This window comes from Ceratosolen solmsi, unplaced genomic scaffold, assembly GCF_000503995.2.
Source record: "Ceratosolen solmsi marchali unplaced genomic scaffold, CerSol_1.0 scaffold17, whole genome shotgun sequence".
NCBI lineage: Eukaryota > Metazoa > Arthropoda > Insecta > Hymenoptera > Agaonidae > Ceratosolen > Ceratosolen solmsi.
In genome coordinates this window covers 816541-841297 of record NW_011948445.1, presented here as the reverse complement: position 1 = coordinate 841297, position 24757 = coordinate 816541, and the positions used below count along the sequence as shown (strand labels likewise).

Genomic DNA, 24757 nt, shown 5'->3' with positions numbered 1-24757 from the left:
TAATGGAATTTATTCAAACTAATCATGGAAGAAAACGTAATAAAAAATGTTTCATAAACAGTATAGAACTATTTGATCATATTAAGTTTGAGGTTAGATCTGAAAAATCAAATAAAATTCGATATAATAGAATAAATAAAAGGTAATTTCTTAAAACAATGAACGCGAGTACTTTTTGGAAAAATTACAAAGCAGCTGATGAATGGCAAAAAACGTACTATATTATATAAATATTTATTTGCGCTTTATTAATAAGATATTAAAAGTAATTATTGCATTTGCTTACAATATATGTTTTTACTTATTCTAGACATAATGTGACATGGTGGAAAACAAGATGCTTTGCTTTAGAACATGAAAATCATGTACTTAGAGTGAACATTAAAAATTTAATTTCAGATAAAAGTTGTAAAAGTAATTTAACTAAAATATATTCAAATAGACAACATAATATAAAAAATAAAAAACTTGAAAATGAAAGTGTTTTAGATGAAAATATTGAATTTCATTTAAATGAAGATATGATGTATTTTTTAACACAAAGTATTAAACATAAAATTGAATTAAAAAAAAAAAAAGAAATTACAGAAATAAATAGAAAAAATATTGAAGAATTAAAAGAAGGAAAATTTGACTGGATTAACAGAAAAAATGAAGATGCAAAATTGCTATATGGTAAAGCAAGTTCGACGGTTTTAGCTATGGAAACAGCTCTAGAAGCCACAATTGAAAGACACATAGACAAGACAAAGCCACAATATTGGCCAAACATACCTTTAAGATTATAAAATTGTTTCTTTTTCAAATAAATCATTCTATATAATAAATATAGCAATCTGGTGTATGTTTAAGATATATACAAAACAAAACTTATAGCAATAATATACCATATATGTACTTAATATAGACTTCTATTTTTATAACTAATATTTTATAGTATTAGATATATTACATATATATAATTAAAAGCACAATAAAAAAAAATCAGAACTTAATAAATATGTAAAATATACAGTTTATATTTCAGGTTGTCAACTTGTTTATTTATATTTAATAGTAAAAAATTTAGTAAAGAATTGTAACAAACACATTACTTATAAAAAATGTAATATTTTATATGTACATTATGCTTTAACAATAATAATGTTATTTAAGTTTACATAAACTAAATTGAATTAATTTTTTTAGTATATTAGCCACATAATATTAAAATTCAAAATTATTGTTTTTTATTATTAAAATTATTTCCAGAAATTAAAATTAATTTATGTAATTATAGTAATGAAATGTATTAAGAATTATAGATGACTAAAATAATTATTGTACTTATATTTGAAATTTCAGTTATTTTATGGTATGTTATAATTTTCAAATGTATTTCAGTTTAGTAGTTATCCTTTATATATATTTATAATTATATACAGTATATATAAATCATTTAAAATATTTTATTTGAAGCATACATTTATTTATTGATTTCAAATGAAAGAGTATAAATTCTTTTTCATACTGAAAATAATTGTAAACTTATCTTATAAATAAAAAAAATTATAATTATTTCATGTAATTCTTTATTTTTAATGTGAAACGAAAAATAATTGTATGGAAAGATATTTAAACATTATTAGAAAGCATATTTGATAAAACCGAGTTAAGAACTATTAAAATGGATTTATAATAAATGCTAATAATTATTTATAATTTAAATATGTCCAAATATATAAAAATAAAGTAAAAGAATATTAAATTTAATGAATGAAGAATTTGTACAATTATAGTAAAGAAAAATACTGTCATAAAAATGAAATAAAATTTATATTAATAATAGGAATTACAAAAAGTAATATGACAAAATGAAAAATTTTTACATTTAATATTAGAGTAAAAATTATATAGTAATTATAAAATAAAGTAATGCTCTTTTGATTTAATCATAAAGTTTTAATTCATGTAGGCGTATAATTTATTATTTTCACATAGTTTGAATTAAAATTACAGTCTCAACTAACAATGTTTGTTATAAAACCAAGTAGAAATAATACATATATAAAAAGTAAATATTAAATATTGTTATTTATAATACTTGGGTTGATACAATTTTATTGATTGGTGGTATATAATTATATACTTTCATTCAATGTTAATTTGCATACATATATGTTTATATTTATTTTTACATACATTCATATTAAAATTTGCAATAAGCATTTATTTAAATTTAATGTGCATTTACAAAATTCCCAAAAAATTTTTTTAATAAATCATAAACCATAGTATAACTCAGTATAGTTTTATTTTAAAATTAATATGAATTTGAAAATAAAAAATATACATCTATAAATAACATTCATTTATAATATATTTATATTATGGAACAAATAATTATAATTAAAATATAATTTTCAATATTTGTTTGTCATAGAATCGTACTTGATATATAATAAAGCTTGGATTTCTCTTTTTCCTAACTCACATTATACAATGATATTTTATCAATCGACATTACACACACTGAATTTTTTAATATCTAAATATAATCTTTTAAAATAATATCTACAGCATGTGTAATAGAATTGCAGACTTTTGTAGGAAATGGTTCGATTAGATTTTCGTCTCCTAAACAATACTTTCCAGTTTCTACTAAAAATCCTTTTATACCAATCAATTGTGCACCTGCTATATCATCATTAATATCCTAAAAAATAATGTGCAGTATAGTTAATTTGTTAATCTATTATTAAACTAGGTAAATAAGAATATATACATCTCCAATCATAATTGCATCTTCTGGAGAAATACCTTCAAGAGCTGCTTTAAAAAATTCAGATGTTGGTTTACCAATGACTTCTGCTTTAACGTTAGCAGAATATTCTAACCCTTTGATAAATGCACCTGGACCTAAACTTAATCCATCTACACTTTTATAATAACGGGCTTCATGAATTGCTATCAAGCGAGCTCCATTTAACAAAAGTCTAAATAAAATTTATATCATAATAAATTTTTATAAAATATGAAATATTTAATTTTTTATGAATGTTACCTAAAAGCATTGTTTAAATTTTCGTAATTAAGTTTATCTGGTGCTAATCCAATAACAACAGCATTAAATGGAGAGGTGAAATCAACTAAATTGTCAAACTCTTCCAATGCAGCATTATCAATTATCAATAATGGATTTATTTTGTAATGTCTGATTATATGTTTTGCAGCAACCAGTGAGCTGAATATTTCATCCATTTTTATATCAAAGCCAAGTTTTATTAATCGATTGTGAAGTACATGTTTTGACTCTTTAGATGTGTTTGTAACAAATTTTAAAGTTACATGTGAATTTCTGAGTCTGAATTTATGACAAAATAAAATTTAATGTAAATTCGTAAAATAATATAAAAAATAAACACATTATATAAAAATTACAGTAAAATTTCATTAAATTGTTTGAATTAAAACAATTATTTCAAAATTTGTAGGTACCTTTTTATAGCTTCAACAGCACCTGGAATAGCAGTATTTTCAACATGTAAAGTACCACTCAGATCAATAAGTACCAATTTTACTTTATTAGACATGTTTAATGTATATTTAAAAAATTAACAAATACTTTCTAAATAAATATTAACGATTATTCCAATCAGAGAAGAACAATATAAGATAAAATCTAGCCAAAATTGTACAATTTTCTTTACTAGTTTATTACTATTTAATATGAAACTTCTTATGAACAATGATCATATTTGTAACATAAATTATGGGGTTACAAAAATTAAAGAATTTACTATTGGTTTTTGCAAGTGCACTACATTTCAAAATATAATTTGACGTGATTTCCAGTAAATACCAATATTTTTTATATTTCTTTAATATATATTAAAAATTTAAATAAATATTACAATGGATATGTACATATATATATATATATATTTTCTTTTTTTTATATTATATATAAAATGTTATTTTTGTGATACTATATATATCAATGTCATACATATTAAATTTTAATAAATAAATTTTAAGCTACATTATTAACTTAAACAAAATTTTATATTATTTGATTTCGATTTATTAAAATATAAAGATCTAAAATTAAAACCTTTTTCATAAACAAAATTATTGAAAAAAATCTACATTACATATTTTTTTATTCCAGGTAAAACTACATGATTACTTTTGGTGAACTACAATATAGAAAGCTAAGATGTTCATAAAAAAGCGTGAATACTCTATGCAATCGAAACTTAAAAACATGTATTTAATAATATAAGATGTGATCAAATTTTATTAATCTGAGCTTGAAATCTGAAAATTATGAATATTGATAAAGTAATGTAAAATTTTACATTTATTCGATACACGTGTAATACTAATCAATAGCTTCGTAATTGCTTAATCAATAATTTAATAGTTTTTTTATTAAATGCCTAATTTACAAAATTCAATATCGGCCGAAATAAATTCTATAGTATTGCATGCTTATTTCAAAATATAATTAAATCTGAACTAAAAGCCATTTATAAAAATATCTCCTATCAAGTTTCGAGAGATGAACAGTAGTTAAATCCAATAAATGATGGAAGAAGACAAACAGAACCTATTATTTAATCAAGCAAATATTTTGCGAAGATTTACGCAAATACTTTTTTACATGTTTATACACTACATTAGAAACACATATACCACACCCAGTTGCCGATTCCCAAATTTACAATATAAAAAGACATTGTTAAATTAAAAAATACGTGATAAAATAAAAGTAAATTTTACTCGCATTCTATCAGAGAATATGAAATACATATCGTTTGCAAAATAAAACAATTAAACCAAATTAATTTTCTAACTGTATAAACTAAGAGTTTTAATAACTCCTGGTAATATATGAAAAACTATTAAATTCATCGATTGACTTATAAATTATAAGCAAAGTAATACTGAATTGACATTGAAAAAGATATATATGAACTAGTTAGATATATTACTTTATATATATTTTAAAAAAAATTTATATAGATTTAAATAAATATATATATATATATATATATATTTCTCGCGCACGTGCGTGTATATGTGTGTACAATTGCAATAGAAATTTTCATATGCATTTAGAATTTTACTATTCTAAACATGTATTATTTTATATATTATTTAAACATACTCATTTTTAGCTGGTTATCAAATCAGCCACGAGTCTTATAATGTCATTGAGTAACTTAAGGTATCGAATTCTTTTTATTCAAGACAATTAATTCAAACAACCATTTATTTTAAGAAATAATATTATTTTATTATAGCATAAAAATTAGCATTAAAAATTTTATACTGTACATGTACAAATCACAATATGTATTCGCATTAATTAAACTATTTTCGTTATTATAAGAATTCTATATAGTTATTGTGCTTATAAATAAAAATTTCATATATCTTAATTCTCATAATTTAATTACATTTTAAACAGAATAAAAGTAGTTAATTTCAATTATTTAATAGTATTGATTTAATAATTTTACAAGTAATAAATTTTTTGTGGACAACTACTAATAAATTTAATATTGTTCGATTTTCTGTTCGATAGTTCAATTTAATTAGTCGTCCGTCTTAGTGGATGTTTAGGTAAGGACTGGTTGCAGGACCAGGTGCAGACCTGGTTAAATATCGTTTATTATGTTTTATTGACAATTACATTATTGATGAGTCGAATTTACTTCTCAAGAGAGTGTGAACTATGTTGAATCACAATGATGTAGTTGGTCCTTGCTGCTGGTGACGATGTTGTTGCTGATCTTGATTGATGGATTAGCAATGGATTATGCATACTCCTTGGTAAGAAGTATAGCCTTTGAAATTTTATTAATAGCCCTTGCTAATCTTGTAAGGATTAGCATTTAATTCTGTAATGTCCTAATTGAAAAAGTATGGCTTGTGCTATTCTTACTCACAGCGATACAGTTTCCATGACTTGATCCTGTGATGAATAGTTACCATTAAGGGAGACTACTGGTATACCTTCGTGATAAAGAGTACTTTGGTACCATGCTTCTTGTAGTCAAATAGTTTCTTGTAATGCAGTCAGCACCCTTGACTGCTTGTTAACTGTCCGCAATGGAGAATAATGTTTGTTCTTTCTGTAATGGTTTCACTAATAGAGCGCTTTTCTCGAAGCGTTAGTGCTGATAACAATGTAGGCGATTTTGGTGTTAAAACCAATGGATGATTGTGGTGCTAGAAAGAGATTGCACGAAAAACACTTGGGGTTTTCCCAGAAATTCTAACATTTGGGAAATTCCTGAAACCTAAAGAGATTATCGGAATGTTTAACAAATATTTATAATTATAATTTAAATATTATATTAGTCTATAATATATTCTTTATTAAAATTTCGTATACCCTTCTAAGAAGACAGATTGTTCTGATTAAAAAATAAAATTTTCTCCTTAAATTATTGTATATTTTCATTTTATATAGCACACGTTTTTAATAGGAAATCTTAATTAATTAAAAAGAAAAAATTGGAATTGCTATCAAATTATCGACATAATTACGATCGTTACAATGTTTAATTATGTACAAAAAGTTTACAAATTTTACTTTAACCCCTAGAATGACAACTATAAAAAGAAAAGTAAAAAATGTTTGTATAATTTTTCTTAAATAGTATCAACCAATGTATAATTAGTATGTAGGTATATTAGGATATTGAAAATATCAACTAATGAATTTTTTCGTAAAATATTAGTTATTGTTAATTTTCATTATTTAACTATGTGTGCTTTAATTCATAAAAAGTATTATTATTTGAGACCAAAAATTAATAAAAACAAAAGATAACTTATCTATAATATATTAACAGGATGCTATAAAATTGTTGATTTTATCATTATTACATAAAATTAGAAAACAAACGATTTGTTACAGTCAGTTTTTGCTTATATTTAAATATTATTATTCAATCATATCAACTTTTAATAGAGTGAGCTACGAATCGCTATGGCGATAGACTAATAAACTGAACTATTGAATTTGGCAGTTAGAGCCACAAAAGAAACTTTCATTTTCGAACATTTGGTCCTTCGAGCCGGATTGCTTTTATTTGTTTTCATGTAAAAAAATATATATGGGCACAGTCATAAAATCATATTACATGTAATAAATATATCACTATTTTTTAACATACATATTTATAGTTGCTGAACTTATTAGAATATAACATATTTCAATCATAAATAACAATATTAATTAAATAAACATTGGGATAAAAATATAAGAAAATATAAACTAGACAATAAGAAAATTATTTAAAATTTATTATTATTAATAGATATTTGTTGCCAGTGGAAGTAGATCGATATACTTTTATTATATTAATTTTTTTTTAAAGTTTTGAATGAATTTAAAAACCTGTCTTTTTCATTAAGTTGGAAATATTTTGACTGCTATTGAGGGCAGATTATTCAACTATTATTTAATTACATTTTAATTACAATTACTAAAAAGTACAAATTCATTTGAAAAGGAAAAGATTATAAAAATTTATTTATTTCTAAATTTATGTGTCCTGCAAAATATATTAAAATTTAAATTATTTTAACTTTAGTTTATAAAAAAAGATATTCTATAATGATAGAAAAATATTTTTTTTTAATTAGGAGTTTTGTAAAAATATAGAATAAAATGTATTTCCATGTTCTTATTAATCACATACATTTCGTACAATTCATTTAGAAGTTAAATTTTTGGTCATAAATCAAGATTAAGCAGTAAATTTGTAATAAAAATTAAAATATTAGTACACACGCATATATACAAATTCGTATAATAGATAAATATTAAAAATAATTTAATTTACTAAAACAATATAAATTACTATTAAAATAATATTGCATTAAAAGAATATATTAAATTTACACATTAAACCATATAAAAAAATATGATTTTTTTACTGATCATTCTTTGTGTAAAATCGGTAAAACCTAAATATAATTTTACTAATATCTGTAATTAAAGAAATTTGTTACCGTTGATTCCAAATTTTAAAATTATAATGTAGTATTCATTTTGTTTTTAAATTGAATGAAATAATTTTAAACATTATATTAAATAAACTATATAGAAAATTATTTTTTAAATGTTCAATTTATGAATTTATTTATTCGAAACATTTTAGTCTCTAATTCTAATTTGAAATTATTATTAAAAAAAGACCATAATAATTGTTTATTTTAAAATGATGCTGCATTTTCATATACTTGAAAAAAATATTTCTAATTTGCTTAGAAATAAAATATAGTGATGTTTGATAAAAATTGTTACTTTAGTAATATTAATGAAAAATGAAGTTGAACGATTAAAATGATTACTTTAATATACATTTGACATTAATTAGTAATATTTAAGGCTAAATATGTTTTTTCAGAAATATCGGTTTTAGTTATGATACAAATAAATATTTCAAAAAATTATTTCATTATTTGACATGTTTAATAAAATATCATAATACACCTAAGCAAAATTACTTGATTTATATTTTGTATTTGCTCCAGTTTTTATATCATAAAATTTATCTATTATTTATATTTTTCTTTTAGATGTTAGATTTTAAATGAATCTTAGATAATTAAATTTATATTTATTTATATTATAAATAGAAGTTATTTTCAATGTATTACTTTCGGACTTATATTTAAACAGACGGGAACATTTAATACAGTTTAACTTATTTCTTTTTCTTCAATGGCCATTTCTCTCTTTCTCTCTCTCTCTCTCTCTCTCTCTATCTGTGTCTCTCTCTCGTTTTCTCTCTCTCTCGCTCTCTCTCTCTCTCTCTCTCTCTCTCTCGCTCTCTATCTATCTATCTATTTATCTCTTTATCTATCTATTTCTTTCCCACTCACACGAATGAGTAAAGAAGGAAGATTAATATAGTACGTGGGCCCAGAATCCCCACTTTAAAATGGCTGCCGACGGATCGAACGGTCCCTCTAACTGAACAACTTACAGGGCTAAGGTAAGTATCGCAGGTGCCGCCATGTCAGTACATGCCTAACCTCTACACGGTATTGAGCGAATGAATTGGGTCCGTAATTTTTATATTTACCGTAGTTATAAATCTCCATGTTATAAATTTCCGTGTGCATATATATATAAGTAATTTATGTTTGAACGACAGTTTTAATTGTGTAGAACTGAAAAGTGACATATTTATTGTTATCACAGTGTTTACTATTGTGTTATTAAAACTACTTGTGACCTTATGCAAATGGTTTTTTGCGATTTATATTTAATCATATCTTATTACATAGCGCTGCTTTCAGCTTAAACATGTTTATACTAAATAGTATATAATATTACTAAAATAGTAATTTGTACTACATAGTATTAGTAAATTAATACAATAAAATATATTTTTTGATGTTTTAAGCAGTTGTTAAAAAATATCAGAAATTTGACTACATTGAATCAACTTATGTTACATTATTATAATTAAACCAATCATTTAATAAAAAGTTAAAAGAAAAAAAATTAAATGCTATATCAAGTAAAATTTTTATTTATAGTCAATTTTCAAAAGTAAAGTTAAAAATTGTATACGTAGTTAATATAATATAAATGAAAAGAGAAAACAAAGAATCAATTATGTGCTAAAAAATATATAAAAAAAGTAGAAAATATAATTTCTTAAATTATATATAATTATTTAACGGGAGCTGCCTTTTTTTATTTTGTTTATATAGCTGTTTTATAGAAATGACATGCTATTTTTATTTAGATCAATCAATTACCAATACAAGTGATTACATGAAACAATTAAATGATTATTATTATATCCATCTATTGTTCGATGTGATAAACAGAAAATTTAGTTTACCATACAGTTGCAGTATAGAATATGACGACAAAATAAATGTAAATGTGCTTACCTTGTTATACATATAATCTCTAATTGATTCTTTAATTGAGTCAAAAATGCTAATTAGTTTACGTGTAGTGAATTTAAGACTCGTTATGCCGAATTTGAAATGATACCCATTTATTATCATATGCAGTATAACATGAATTGGGGTTTGATGCTCCTTATATTAGCCTCTTGGCTTTTCTCTCGTGTCAGCCCTGAACGCGTGCGTTACCTTGAAATTTCTGAAAATGCACCTCCTGGAACCCGCATCGGTTTCATTGATGTCGATAATCCGCCCTTTCTCATTGTGCCTGTACCTGGTTCTGCAGTGGATTCAGACCTTATCATCGAGCAAGCTACTGGCGAAATTCGTACACGAATACCTCTTGATCGCGAGACCAGGTCATCTTATAATCTTGTTGCATTATTACAAAATATGCGCGTTATTATTAAAGTTTTAGATGAAAATGATAACGCCCCTAACTTTTCCGTTGAATACGTTAACATTGAATTTCCCGAAAATGCACCACGCGATTCAAAGCGTGCACTTCCTCCAGCTCGCGATCCAGATCTTGGTTCTCACAGTACCCAACAATATGTAATAGTTGCCGGTAACACAGATGATATATTTCGACTAGTACCTCATCGTGGCCGTGATGGTGTTCTTTATTTAGATCTACAAATCAATGGACTACTCGATCGAGAAATTCAAGAAAATTACCAGTTGATGGTTGATGCATTAGATGGTGGTAGTCCACCTTTGCATTCGCAATTACGTGTGAATGTGACTATTCAGGATGTTAATGATAATCCACCAATTTTTGAAAAAAGTCGATACGCAACGAGTATACCTGAAAATACCACTATAGGTACTGCTGTACTAACAATACATGCGACTGATGTTGATACTGGAGACAACGGACATGTAAAATATTTCATAAATCGCCGTCAATCAGACCGAGAAGAAAAGTTTCGTGTTGATCCTGAAAGTGGAATTATATATGTAAATAAGGCATTGGATTTCGAGTCTCGTGAACTTCACGAACTGGTAGTAGTAGCACGTGACTGCGGTGTACAGCCTTTAGAGACTAACGTTTTTGTTTCAGTGTATGTAAATGATGTGAATGATAATCATCCAGCTATTACAATTCTTTTTCTCTCAGATGATGCAACACCAAAGATTAGTGAAAGTGCTCAGCCGGGTGAATTTGTGGCGCGCATCTCAGTGAACGACCCTGACTCCCGAGCAACTTACTCAAATGCAACAGTAACTTTAAATGGTGGTGATGGTCGTTTCGGTTTAACTATACGAGATGACGTGGTTTATCTCGTATTATTAGAACAACCATTGGATCGCGAAAAAAAATCATTATATGAACTGTCAGTAGAAGCTACTGACGCTGGAACACCACCTTTGCGAGCAGTACGGACATTTCAGTTAATGGTGACAGATATAAATGACAATCCACCGCAGTTCTTGAAGAAAAATTATGAAGTACATTTGCTAGAAACCTCGGAGCCAGGTACGTCGGTATTACGTGTGAATGCAAAGGATGCTGATGAAGGGCTGAATGCACAAATACGGTACTCATTACTTAATTCAACATGGTTTACAATCGATGAAAATTCAGGTCTTATAACTACAGTATCACATGTCGATTGTGAATTAAACCCAGCGCCACTGCTGATTGTAGTAGCTGCCGATTTCGGAAAACCGCCCCTTAGTGGAAGTACAACGGTTCGAGTAACCGTGCACGATGTTAACGACAACGAGCCTATCTTTGAGAAGCCCATGTACAATGTTTCTGTGCAGGAAAATTTACCGATGGGTCATTGCTTTCTTAAGGTAATTTGTTTTTCAAAATGCTCGACCTATTATGTTATAGTTAGATTATTGTTTTTTTTTAAATATAAGTAATCATAAAAATACGTCATATTGTATTTTGTTCATATATTATATATAAAAATCAAATCTTTTTATTTATTTTGTCAATAATTTCATTGTATGGAATAATTTTTAAATCGATACAGAATAATTCTTACTTTATGACTCTAAAATAGTAACTTGTACAACTGATTTAATTTACATTTATAACTTATTACTTGTATTTTATCATATAGGAGATAATCTTACAATAAAAAAATTTCTTATTTAAATTAATATATTCTTATTCATTCTTAGACTAGCATTAAACTAAACACAAAGTAATATTAAATTAGACATATTCAAATTACAAAATTTAGATAGTAAATAAAACGTTATATTTATTAGAAAAATATGATCAATGCAAATTATCTTATAATTAATAATATATTATTTCTTTTTGATAAAATCATTACATTTTTTTGAAATACAGTATACAAAAAAATGTTTAAAAAATACAAATAAATTTGTTTATTACTTTACAGTATATACATTTTATATGTTTCGTAATTGAACTAATATTAATAGTTTGGTTAGTGATTTAAATTTGGAAACATTTGTGTATAGACAAGTACAAATTAACATCTTAATTATTAATAAAAATCTTAATGGTTGACGTATAGAAATAATATTTTAATCGCAAAAATAAATTTGAAAATAATTACGTATTTGTATGTTTAAAAAACCTTGTAATAAAAGTTATACAAAAGTTAGTAAACTATATAATAACTTTCTTTTACTTCAACTATTTAATTTAGTTAAATATTAGAAAATTATTTATTCTTATATATTTAATTTATTAGTATTCAGTTTTATTCGTAAAAATTAATATTTTCAAATATATGTTACTTAATATAAGCTAATTGTACATAAAATAAAAATATCTCAGGTAAATCAACACTGATTTTAAATAATATTTTTTCATATTATGTAAGTTTGATAATGAAAAAGTAAATAGTAAAGTGTTCATGAGTTCTGAAGCCATCAAAGTGATTACTTTAAATATTCATTTTAATATTTTAATTTCTCTTCTAATATGTGTACATAAACAGATAATGTAACCCAAAAGATAGTAAATAACAATAAATTTCTTAATAAAAATGATTTAATTATTAGTTTTTAATAACACTAATACTATTTTCTTTCCATATTTTTATAAATATTAATAATAATTAATTAATTAATTAAATTTTAATTATGATATCTGTACAATGGAAATGAATTATAAGAATGTTAATTAGATTTATTAAAGTTTTTTATAATTTTTAATATATATTTTTAATAATTATGATTTTGCCTTAAAATTATTTATTGTTAAAAAATATTAATGTTCATTAGTGATTTAAAGATATCAAAATGTTACATTTAATATAGAATTAGTCAGATTTTTCATTAAAATATAGTCTAAAATGTTAATGTTATACCCATATTGATGTAATATTTTAATTATTTAAAATTTCTATACTTTGTATATTCTATACTTTCTATATTTTGTAAACAGAACTGATTTAATAATATAATTTAGAATATAATAACTAAATTATTAAATTACTAGTTGTTTTTCTACATGTATTAGCTTTCATTAATTACATATATATATATATTATTCAAATTATTCTATTAATTGAAAATATTTATGTTCATTTATTTTTATTTCTTTCATAAACAACAATGTTAATGCCCAGACCTTAGATTTCTCGTAAATAAGAAAAATATTCGATTTTATATTTGATATTAAGAAATTAAAAAATTGAAATATGTAAAACGTTCAATAAAATTTTCATTCTTCGATCAAATGAATCCGATATAAAATAATTTTAATACATGCATACCATTCTTTATTTGCATCTCTTAAGATCATTTTCAAAATTAATTTAGTTCATAGAGAACATCTATAAATAAAGTGCTGACTTTGTTTCGACATAAAATGTAGTAAACTGCAAAAAGAAAATGTTTTTATATTTTGTTATAATTAAAGAATTTTAAAGAAAAAAACCCTTAATATCTTATTAAAAATAGTTGTTTATTTTTATGGAAAACTAATTATGAAAATTTTTTAAAATATATGTTTATGCTTTTTACTTTATTCAATATATCGATTTATTTTTAATATTTTTTTTAATTTAGTAACTAAAATCAATTTTTAAAATAAAAATAAATTATAAGATATTTTGATTAATTATGACAGAATTCTATAATAGAAACACTATTAAGAATATTATTTGTTATTTACTGTTACATTATACTTTATTTTAAAAATTTATATGAAATAATTCAAGTTTGTATTGTTTTAAAGTAAGTTATGAAATCATACATTCTTTATATTATAGTTGCGATAATCAAAATAGTAGATATCAGTCTTATTATAGTTTTATCAATTTCTGAGCTGTTATAAAAATAAAAATTTATACTTGACTTTTTAAGGTAGCAGAATTAAATTAACTATTGAATAAATACATAAAATAGAGAAAAGAGTACAATTAATTTATTACTGAAATCTTCTTCCGTATTTCAATTGTTTCTTTTGAAGATATTATGTTTTATTTTCTCTTTCTTTTTTTATATATTACTGAATATTTATTTTCTTACAGTTTAAATTTTTCATTATTATGTTTTCGAATGGTTTATGTTTAATCGAGGTAACTCAAGTAATCGAAAATGCTTTTTTTTCGATAAAATACAATAAATAAGTAACACTTTTCTTGATATTTATTAAAATAATATTATAATAATATTTTAATATACTTGTAGATTATAAAGCATTTTATTAATGTACGTTTGGATATGTGTTACAGGTTATATTTGAAATTATGTATATTTAAAATATCTAAAAATATAGTATCATATCAATACGATATTCTAAAAATATTAGTTTTTTCATAAAGTTTATAAATGGTGCGTTAAAAAAGTGAAAATAATGTTTTTTTATTGGCCACAATTAGTTTTGAAAACTGGTGCTATATATCTATTTTCGTTATGATTTGATTATTTTAGCAGAGCAATAGTAAAATTTAAAAATAAAATATTTAGAACGTATGTAATTCGCCAACTTTTCTATATATAAATACAATTTATAAACTTAAATAATGTGCATTATGCTGACTACTAATTTAAAGTATCATGCATAACTCATATAACTGCAACGATTGATAGGTGGCATTATATTTTTGTGCATATAAAATCATTCTAATTATATAATTATATTATATTCTTAATTATATGATTACATGTTCCAACATTTTGAGTGTCTTTTGAATTACAATTTATTTTAAATTATATAATATATGCTAACAGATTTTTTAATATCTATTCATAATATTTTTAATATTTTAATCGTTTGAACTTTAGTTAATTTGATTCCTTCTTGAAAATCCATGATTTTATATTTTACTACATCTAAAATCCATAGAAAAGGAACAAGTCTAATATGTATTTTTTGTATTGCTTGTTCTAATTTTATACAACCAAAACAGTACAAAGTAAGGAGTATGAATCTTATAAAGTCCTGCGGATCGTATTTTGGTTTTGAAATTTTTAGTATTTTCACATTATATATCTCTATTTTCAGAAACTGTATATCTCCAAAAATCTTTATTTTATAATATTTAATACTTATAATGAAATAATTGAAATCATTATTTACTGAAATATACAATAGTACAATCAGACTCTTAGTATCTTTAAAAAATTTTTTAAAAACTAATCTTAATTAATCTTTATTATCACTTTATTTACATTATAAACATTTATTATTAACATTTATTTATTATCAATCATTTTAAAAATAAAATTTCTTTAATTGATCAAGATCTATCTAAATAGATTAGGTATGAATGATTATAAGAGCCATTAAAAGCTGTTGAATCATCAAATTTGAATAGAAATAACTGTATAATTCAAAAATAATGTTACTAAAAGTCGGAAATCAGTCATTATGAAAAAAAACTATTTCAACAATAAAAATAATTAAAAACAATATCGTTTATATATTTATATCTATATATATTTAATTAGTAATTTTTGTTATATTTGATTTTAAATTTTTAAAAAGAGATTACTGTTGTGTAAGAATTTAAATTATTATCAATTTTATTATTGCTCTAAAGTTAAAAAAATTTATTACTTAAAAAAATGAAATATATTAAAATAATATTCCATTGTGTTTATATATAACTAATTTATTAAATGTCTTATTGTCTGGAATCAGACTAAAAACCTTCTTATGATGGTGAGTGGATGCTTGCTGGCAAGTGGAAGGAGCAATTCAATTATTCAAAACTGCCTTTAATGTTTATAGTCTCTCCTTTTATTAAATATAATAAATAATGAATAGTTAATAATGTGATCGTTCTCATGTCGTTTTTGTTTTGTCGTTGATGTGAATCAAGGCTACGTTCACTGGCATGGAGTTCCCTGGATTTGGGATATCGTATTGCATTGATGCCTCCATGTCTTGTAAGGACTTTGGAAAGATGTCGGGAAGATGAGCCATTTCTCGTGGTTCTACAGCATGTGCCTTCTCTTCAGGCTTGGTAATTTTGCTTGTTTGTGTTGATTCGCCTAATTCTGGACACGGCTTTCTGACATTCGCTCTTGCAGTAGCACAGCATGTAGGCTCTTCTTCCACTGCACCCTTTGTACAGTATTCGTGGTTGACATCTGTCGTTGGCCAGGTGTTTTCAAGCGAGTTAAGTTCCATTGCGAATATCTTATGTGATTCATCCCTGGTGTCTTCCATAGATGATATCTCATCCATGTCGTAGTTTGTGCTCCATGTGTTGCTCGTGGTTACACCTACTGAATCCTTGTTCTCCTTTTTGTCTTGGGTAGACATGTTAATATAATAAGAGCAATAATAGTGTACTTATAGTAGTGAAGAAAACTCTCTTTTTTGTAATCAGTGATCCGTTTACACTGTTGTTATAATGATGATTACTTTCCCTTAGTATAGTATTGGACGCATGCACTGATTTCCACTTATTTAGTTTTAGTAAATCGTATAAATTATATTTGAAGATAGCATTTATTATTTGGCAAATAGGCATTCAGACAACAATTATTCAACTGATATATATTTGCAGCATCTAAATAAATATATATATTCGGTAGGATATTTATAATACTTATAATACATACAAAATTATGAAAATGTAATATTACCTAAAAGGTACTAAATATCCATCAGTTTTAATAACGCTTTATGAATTACACAAAAGAATTTAAAAAAAAACAGTTCATATTTTAGAATATACATTTATACAACATTAAGTTTCTACAAGTTGGAAGGCTATAATATGTATAAAAGAAGTTCAATGATATAAATTATTATAAGTAATTAATAATTTATTTTATTTTGGATAGAAATATTTTAAACGCATTTTCTCACTATAACATTCTCAAAAGAATATGTTATATAGACTATAAACATTAATTTTTACCTAAATTTTATTGTACATTGAAATTTATGCCTGAAATTGTGATAATTGTAACTAAAATGTTTCTTAATTTATTTGTTTACATCACCACACGTTTTTATGAATCTACAATACTTTTGATCCTTTGTTTTTATAATTGTATTATAACGTAAGTTAGATATTATTAATATTGTATATTATGTAAATGTTAAATTTTTATAACCATTAAAATCATATCATTTGCCTTTTTTAATTAGCGTAGCTCCATATTTCTATATTAATTATATTATATTCATTAAATTCTGTATTCTTTAATGTTAAATATCTACTATTCAAAGTTTGAAAATTGTTGACACTAAAAAGAACAGCTTTTTCTGTAGTAGTAGTTATTATAACTACTTAAGAATATTAACAAAATATTTGCATAAACCAAAAATCGTTAAATGAAACACATTATTATATTGATTATTTATTTATTGAATAACATTCATACCTTCCTTAATTCTTAATTTTTTTTACTCAATAAAAATATTAGTATATTTTAGAATTAGTAGTAATTGTAGCTATAATTTTTGTTCTACTAATTATAGTTATCTTTATCATTTTATCATTACCATTTTTCATAATAAATTTTATTACGCGCCAAATAATAATAATGATTGTAAATAACAATATAAATTAAAAGTCTGTAAGTGTAATGTTTTAATGCAAATAAAAATATTCAAGACACGAATATTTAATTAATAAAGCATAATGAATTATTTTAAATATCATTGATCCTTACAAATCATTGTGAAGAAAGTTGAACAATTACAAAATTTTTGTGCATAAAATTATTAGCAAAACTTTTATATAAAAATTATTATTTATTATTAAATTTAAAAATGCTTTGTAATACATTGTGATAAATTTTAAAATAGATTCGTTGATAGAATTGTGAAAATAAATTCAATATTTTATATGGAAGTTAATTATTTTATCCGTATGCCATTAAATTGAAAATGCATCGATTGTATAACATTAAATATTACATATTTTGTATTTTCTATTAATATTAATAAGATATATATTCTATTAATTAGATAGTTCTACTTAGAACTATAGTTTTATACAACTATTTTTCCAATAATGAATGATTATATAAAGGAACTTTTACATAACACAATGTCTTATTAATTTTTTGTAATTATTGTATGATTTGTTCTTCTTAAAGTATAAAATAAAAATTAAATTTAGAGAAACTTCATTCAGTAAAAAATTGAATTTTAATATAAAATCCACAAATCTGTAAATACTTTCTAATTTATGTGTTTTTATATAAATTATTTAGATTAGCAGAATAAAAAGAAGAAATGAATGTCTTTATTTTACATACTGTACAAAATGTATTCGCCGTTTCGGCTTGTTTTACCAAGACCGGTTCGAAGGATACAAATTGATGCCATTGACAACTCGGAGACCACGGGTGTTGTGTGATAGCGATGAAAGGTCAGAGGTGGAAAGGATATTATAATAATACAATATAAATATAGCTGAAGTATATGCTTTTTATTCTGTTATTTATTAATGACAAGGTTGACTAGTATTACTATTATTACATGTAGAACTTAATTCTTGTTTGACGTGATGTGTTGCGGAGACAACTGTACAATAATCTATGCAGCTTGATTATTGAATATGAATGGTGAATGGAGCGAAGTTTTCGTTCATTGACACTAGCGCCTTTTGAATGAGCACGTGTATGGTTGAGGTTATGAATGCGGCTTTATGATTGAAAGATATCACAAGTGGTGCGAAACTGGATTGTCTGCACTTGCGTTGGGTTTTGCTTTCTTTCGTAAGCTTCCGAACTTGAACTAAGGTGATGGTTACGAAGTGGGATGCCCTTGGCGAGTGCGAAACTTGACGACGCGTACTGGAATTTATTCCGCACTGTCGTTTTAAGAGTCGCTTCTTCGTCCTTAGTGCTTGTCGATGTAATATTCTGAATCTCAATATATGTATAATTATTGTAGTCGATGCTACTTATAAAGACTAATCGTTGATTCGTCTTCGGACTCTGATAGGCGGATTGTCGTGGCTCCCTTGGAACAGGTACCTACAGTTTCTTGTACTGCGTTATGGGACATGCGGGTTTCTGTCGTGGTTCTTCCAAAGCGGTAACTACTGTTCCAGTAACAGTAGTTAGCATGAAGTAAACATGTAGCAACAGCAACATATTTCCGCATATCAACGTTGATTGAAAATTCTTGAACTTTTCAATGTTGTGTCCTTCTGGACTTCTTGAATTTCTAGAGCATATTCTCAGACGTCACCAAACGTTCGGCCTAGCAATAAGCCGATGCATTGTTGCCAGCGTTGTAAGCTGTCACACGAAGATGTAAGAGCACCCCGCCACGCTCCTGTGTTCACTGTAATTTTCTCAATCATTCAGTTATCAGTTATTACTCATACAGCCACTAAAACTCCGCTTTACGCCAAGCAATCAGTTTTACTAAATACACGCACATAATTCAGCCAGATTATGTAATAATAAGATAGTAAGCCAACAGTGAGGTCATAATAATTTATAACTATTTAAGTGCACCATAGTTAAGCAGTCAAGAGTGCTGATTGCGTCACAAGAGTGAAATTAAATAAGAAGCACACCACCTACACACTTATCACAGAATTAGGTAAGACAACGAATTTCTGTGAATTTAATAGAAGGAGAAACTACATATTGAAGGCGCAAGCGCGCCAGCCGTGATAGGCATTGTATGTTCGCAAAGCTGCCGCTAACGGCCGATGTGTTTAAGTCTCCAGCTACAAGGGCAATCGAAGGCGAAAGTGCGGAAGTCATCACAAGCATTACCCGACGAAGTATTCGAGATTTACAACCTCTTACTTTCAGTATAACCATTTACCATCAAGCGCAATTAGGTCAGACTAGAAGATTTACAACCTCCTACGAATACCTCCTGTATGTAGTGCATGTCAACGCCACGTGACAACTACCATCCAACTGCAAGATCTCACAGATTCCAAGCCAAGATGCTATGTGCTAAATATTGAATAAATGCGCCATCCCCTTTCACTTTCTGGCAATCCTCCTACTATATCATCCTAGTCTATCTATAATCCTAGTCATTTTTGTCGTTCGAGCCAGATAAGCGGAAGTTAGCGCATTCCTTCAGTATTAATATAGTAGGGAGGAAGTGCAGCTACACTCTGGTCATATACCATTACAAGTATTGCAGTTCCTATCAAAAGGATAAATTTCCTCAATACTGTAAGTATCCCATTGTTATTCCTTTCTCATACTAAAGTACGAAAATAAAATGCCAACCACGAGAAGAAGAAAAAAGGAGAAGCAACGACTCCTAACATGCCTATCGCACAAGGAAAGGAAGAACGCATATCCCGTTGCGTCTCTAAAGAGCGATTAACCAGTGGACAAACGTTCAAGACTCAAGTTCAATGGAGTCATATTGAAGGAATAATGGAATTAGAAAAAAAGCTCGCGTCTTCTCAGTTAGATACATCCATAATAATAGTCCTAAATATGAAGGAACAAATGGAAGAATTACAGAAGGCCTTCCAAAAAGGGCACAACCATCTTGAGTAACCTGGCCGACAGAGTCAAAAAATTATGAATACTTCACGAAGAACGCGCTAAGGGAAAGAACTCGACCATTACTCAATTGTGCTATCACTTATTAACAAACTACGTCATGAATTAGATGAGACAATAAGAACAATAAAAACGTCGAAAGACATATGGTCAATGATTGGGAAGTCAATGGAATGATCTGGCTTCCACACATTATATTTCCCAATTTCTCGGGCAATTATTTAGCATGGCTATGTTCCGTGATTTTGTTTAATTAATGATCCTGAAGACCAGCAACCTCAGTGACGTGGAAAAACTGAATTACCTCCGTGTATCACTAGAAGGCTTGGCAGCAAAACTCTTTTCGGGTTTTTTACATTAACAAATGACTCATCTGAGCTGTCATGGGAGATTCTAATAAAGCGATATAAGAACACCCTACTATTAGTCAAATCTCTTCTCTACCAACTCCTTTCCAATTCAACAACAGTAAAAAATTATGCAATGTCGATAGAGGATCTAATTATTGATGCAAGTAGCTTGTTAAGAAGGTTGCGTTTGTTAGACATGACCGATCCATGGGACTGCCTAATCGTCTACCAAATTATACGACAACTCGATAGCTCACAAGAAGGGAAGTCTCACTAGGCGACTCCACCTCCTACCCCAAGTTTCAGCAACTCAAGATTTTCTTAAAGGCTCATGTGAGGGCGAGGGGAGAATTCGTAGAATCAATATTTACAAACATAAGCATCAGAGGGCTTGTACTTTTCCTATTTTAACATTCTTGGAAATTGCTCCAATCCCGAACATAACGCCCGCCAACATCAATTTGTTGATGATCATCTCTTCCTCAGGGATTGGTAGTGCCACCAGAATGTAAATTGATCTAACTATAGTGATTGAGCTATTTTCAGTATAACCACTCTACTTAGTTTATCCTTGCCAGGATGGATTTCGGTAACTTGGACAGGAGGTCACTTGCACTCTGGTAATTACTTATCAGTGATGAATACCAATGATACAATCATAACATTATTCCGTTATGATACTATTTGGGAATTGATTTGGAATGACGCATGCTCTCTTCTCAGACGTGTAAGAAATCTGAAACATAGAGCTATTATCCTAAAAACTTATTGAGTGTTGAATATTTATAAATAATGTCCCAGTGATAGTCAGGCTTGTGAATCGCTGTTACTAATAACATGTCAGGACGAGCTTCCTGATAGCCTGAATTTGATTGACTCTGCTGCTTACAAATACTACTTACAATTCCTTCTTCGCGATGCATGAGACTTAATCCACGTTACAGTTAGCCGATGGTCTGTTCACAAGTATGTTGCCCTCACGTTCATGTCCAATGTGGTCCTATCATACAACATCAGTTTAAATAGTAGTAGGGTGGCTGTCAATTCCAACCTAGGGATCGTAAGTTTCTTACGTACCACCTTAGTCTTGGAACATACAACGACAACTCTTGTCAGTTGAGTTGTGAACAGTATGGTATGTGATTGCGGCAATTACCCATTGAGAAGCATCAGAGAGACCATACAGTTCCAGAATGGATGTGCTTTCTGTCTTAATAATCTAGGTATCACGATCTTGTTCAGCTCTGTAAGATCCTTTCTAACAGTGCGCCACTGAGTGAAGATCTGACATGGTAATGGATCATCCCATTTAAGTATATGTAGCCATCATTCTTGTAAATTCATTTTTGCCCTTGTCGCAACTGGTGAGACAAACCTAATGGTCCAAACATTTTTTTTTCTTTTAATAATAGTGTGCTTAATGAAGTGGTTAGTTTCAAAGGAGACTATTGTTGAGAAGGTGAATTTATCCTCTTAAGGCCTCCATTGTAATCCGTGAATTTCAGTTATGCGATCGTCAATGCAATTGATAACTGTTGTTTAGGGTCTGCTTTAATAGCAGTGAGAACTTCTCGCCTTTTTTAGTGCCATTTTTCCAATGGGAACCGCCCGCCATGTCGAGGTTCTGCTGTTGTATATGCAATGTTTGGACTGCTACGAATAGGGCAGCTCTCGTGCCCTAGGTAAATGTGGTCAGATGATATGACACTTCCTTGCGTTGTTCGTTGATGATGACCTTACCAATCGAGAGTAAAGACTGAAGTACAGGGTCCACAAGAGGACTCAGGGCATATCAAGATGTGCGACTACTATCGAAAGGCACATTTGTGGCAGCATGCTCAATGTTAAGCGAAATGCAAATTGCGGAATAAACGATTTCGAAAGTAAACGACACCTGTGTTACAACTGCTTGGGCACCACTCCGTTTACGAGTGCAAATACAATTGTAGAAAGTGTAACAAACGGCATCATACACTGCTACATAAGAGTAAGTCACAATACCAACTCGAGCAAGTAGCAATTCATCATCACCCTCCAACTGAAGAGATGGTGCAATCGTCACTCTACCTAGTCCATCACCATTGACAACCCTGCTGACCACTGCGTTCGCAAATTAAACTCATAATTAACCTCCTCGATAGTAGAAGAGCCTGTGCTAGGCTTCTTGAAGCCGTATTTTCTTCTATATATTGTTATATTGGTAATATAAATAAAGTACTGTAAAGTTTTTAAAATTCTATATCTGGAAAATTCTTACAGGGTATTCTAATATAATTATAATATATTAGTAGTATAATAGTATTATTAGCATAGTATTATTATAGTAAATATTAGCATTTGTATAGAGTATAATATCTAAATATATTAGTATATTAGTATAGAGAAGTTATTATATCTCATATTTGTATTTATTATAGATATTTAAGTCTTTTTAAGTGTCTTTTGTATATATTATAACATTATCTAAATTGTGTTAAAAAATGTTTAAAAATTACGATATTCGCAGATCTATTTATTGCAATTAGATATGGAGTTGATAGAAAACGTTTACAATTTAAACTTTTCACGAAATTATTAATTTATATTTGTACAAAATATATTCGACGTTCCGGCTTGTTTTACGAAGACCGGTTCGAAGGATACAAATTGATGCCGTTGACAACTCGGAGACCACGGGTGTTGTGTGATAGCGATGAAAGGGCACAGGTGGAAGGGATATTATAATAATACAATATAAATATGGCTGATTGTCTGGGATCAGACTAAAGGCTTCCCTGAAATGTTGAGGGGAGGCTTGCTGGCAAGTGGAATGGACAATGCAATAATTCAATACTGCCTTTGTATGAGTTGGTTTTCCTTTTATTGAATATAATGATATAATAAATAATTAGTGGTCTATTGAGGTGAGATTGAATGAATGATATAATGAATAGGTGAGAGTTTCTTCAGGTAATATGAGTGATAATAATCTTGTAAGTGTATTCTTGATGTGGCGCGTGATTCTCCTACTCGTGGTTAGGACTCGCAGTGGTAGTGGGAGATGCGCTGATAAAGTGTTGTTCGGAAAATAATCCCACAATTCGACTAGTCAGTCAAACGTGCAATAATTAACGTAGAACAATAAAACCCACTAGATGTTATGTGGGGTTGCCGGGCAAGTAAAAGGTGAAAGCACTGACTAATAATTAACACATGTCTTTGTTATTTCTATTTATTTGAATTGATTTACAAAAGGGTGAATTACAGACGAACTTTATATTTCTTGATAATCTTGTGGTGTTGAAATATATTTACTATGAATGAAGCAGGTTATAATCTATTGAATATTATCACTAAGAGGTTATGGTGATTGTAATGCTCTGATCCAACACTGGAATGCTATTGTGTTTATCTTAATACGTGTGTAGTTGCCTTTAAATATCGGTCGTAAGAGAGCCGAGATGGAGGTTATGCGAAGCTGTGCGCCATCTGTGGCGGGAACAACTTGCAGTTGGAGGGATTGAGAAGCCAATGTGGCGTTTATAGCTGGTCTTGTTCAAGAGTATGTCCGGGAAGCTTCCGTAGTT

General features: G+C 27.2%; 3 protein-coding genes across 4 annotated transcripts in view; 2 read left to right on the top strand and 1 right to left on the bottom strand.

The window, feature by feature from the left end:
- Nucleotides 1-830, top strand: LOC105366112 (gem-associated protein 8). The gene is made up of 2 exons (XM_011504438.1): nt 1-214; nt 311-830. The coding sequence occupies exons 1-2, from the start codon at nt 159-161 to the stop codon at nt 786-788; spliced, it is 534 nt and encodes a 177-aa protein (XP_011502740.1). The 5' UTR covers nt 1-158; the 3' UTR covers nt 789-830.
- A 1569-nt stretch (nt 831-2399) lies between these two features.
- On the bottom strand, nt 2400-3618 carry LOC105366111 (haloacid dehalogenase-like hydrolase domain-containing protein 2). Of its 2 annotated transcripts, none has more exons than XM_011504436.1 (4): nt 3478-3618; nt 3044-3343; nt 2765-2975; nt 2400-2695 (listed from the first exon to the last, which is right to left on the bottom strand). In XM_011504436.1, the coding sequence occupies exons 1-4, from the start codon at nt 3570-3572 to the stop codon at nt 2528-2530; spliced, it is 774 nt and encodes a 257-aa protein (XP_011502738.1). In that variant the 5' UTR covers nt 3573-3618; the 3' UTR covers nt 2400-2527. The 2 variants fall into 2 exon arrangements, with proteins under 2 accessions (XP_011502738.1, XP_011502739.1); XM_011504437.1 differs by having other exon boundaries at nt 2613-2695; nt 2800-2975.
- A 6332-nt stretch (nt 3619-9950) lies between these two features.
- ds (dachsous cadherin-related 1) overlaps nt 9951-24757 on the top strand; it is a 43092-nt gene continuing 28285 nt past the window's right edge. Inside the window, exon 1 of the mRNA XM_011504435.1 lies at nt 9951-11736. Coding sequence (XP_011502737.1) covers nt 10015-11736 — 1722 coding nt within the window. The 5' untranslated portion in view covers nt 9951-10014. The remainder of the gene's footprint in view (nt 11737-24757) is intronic.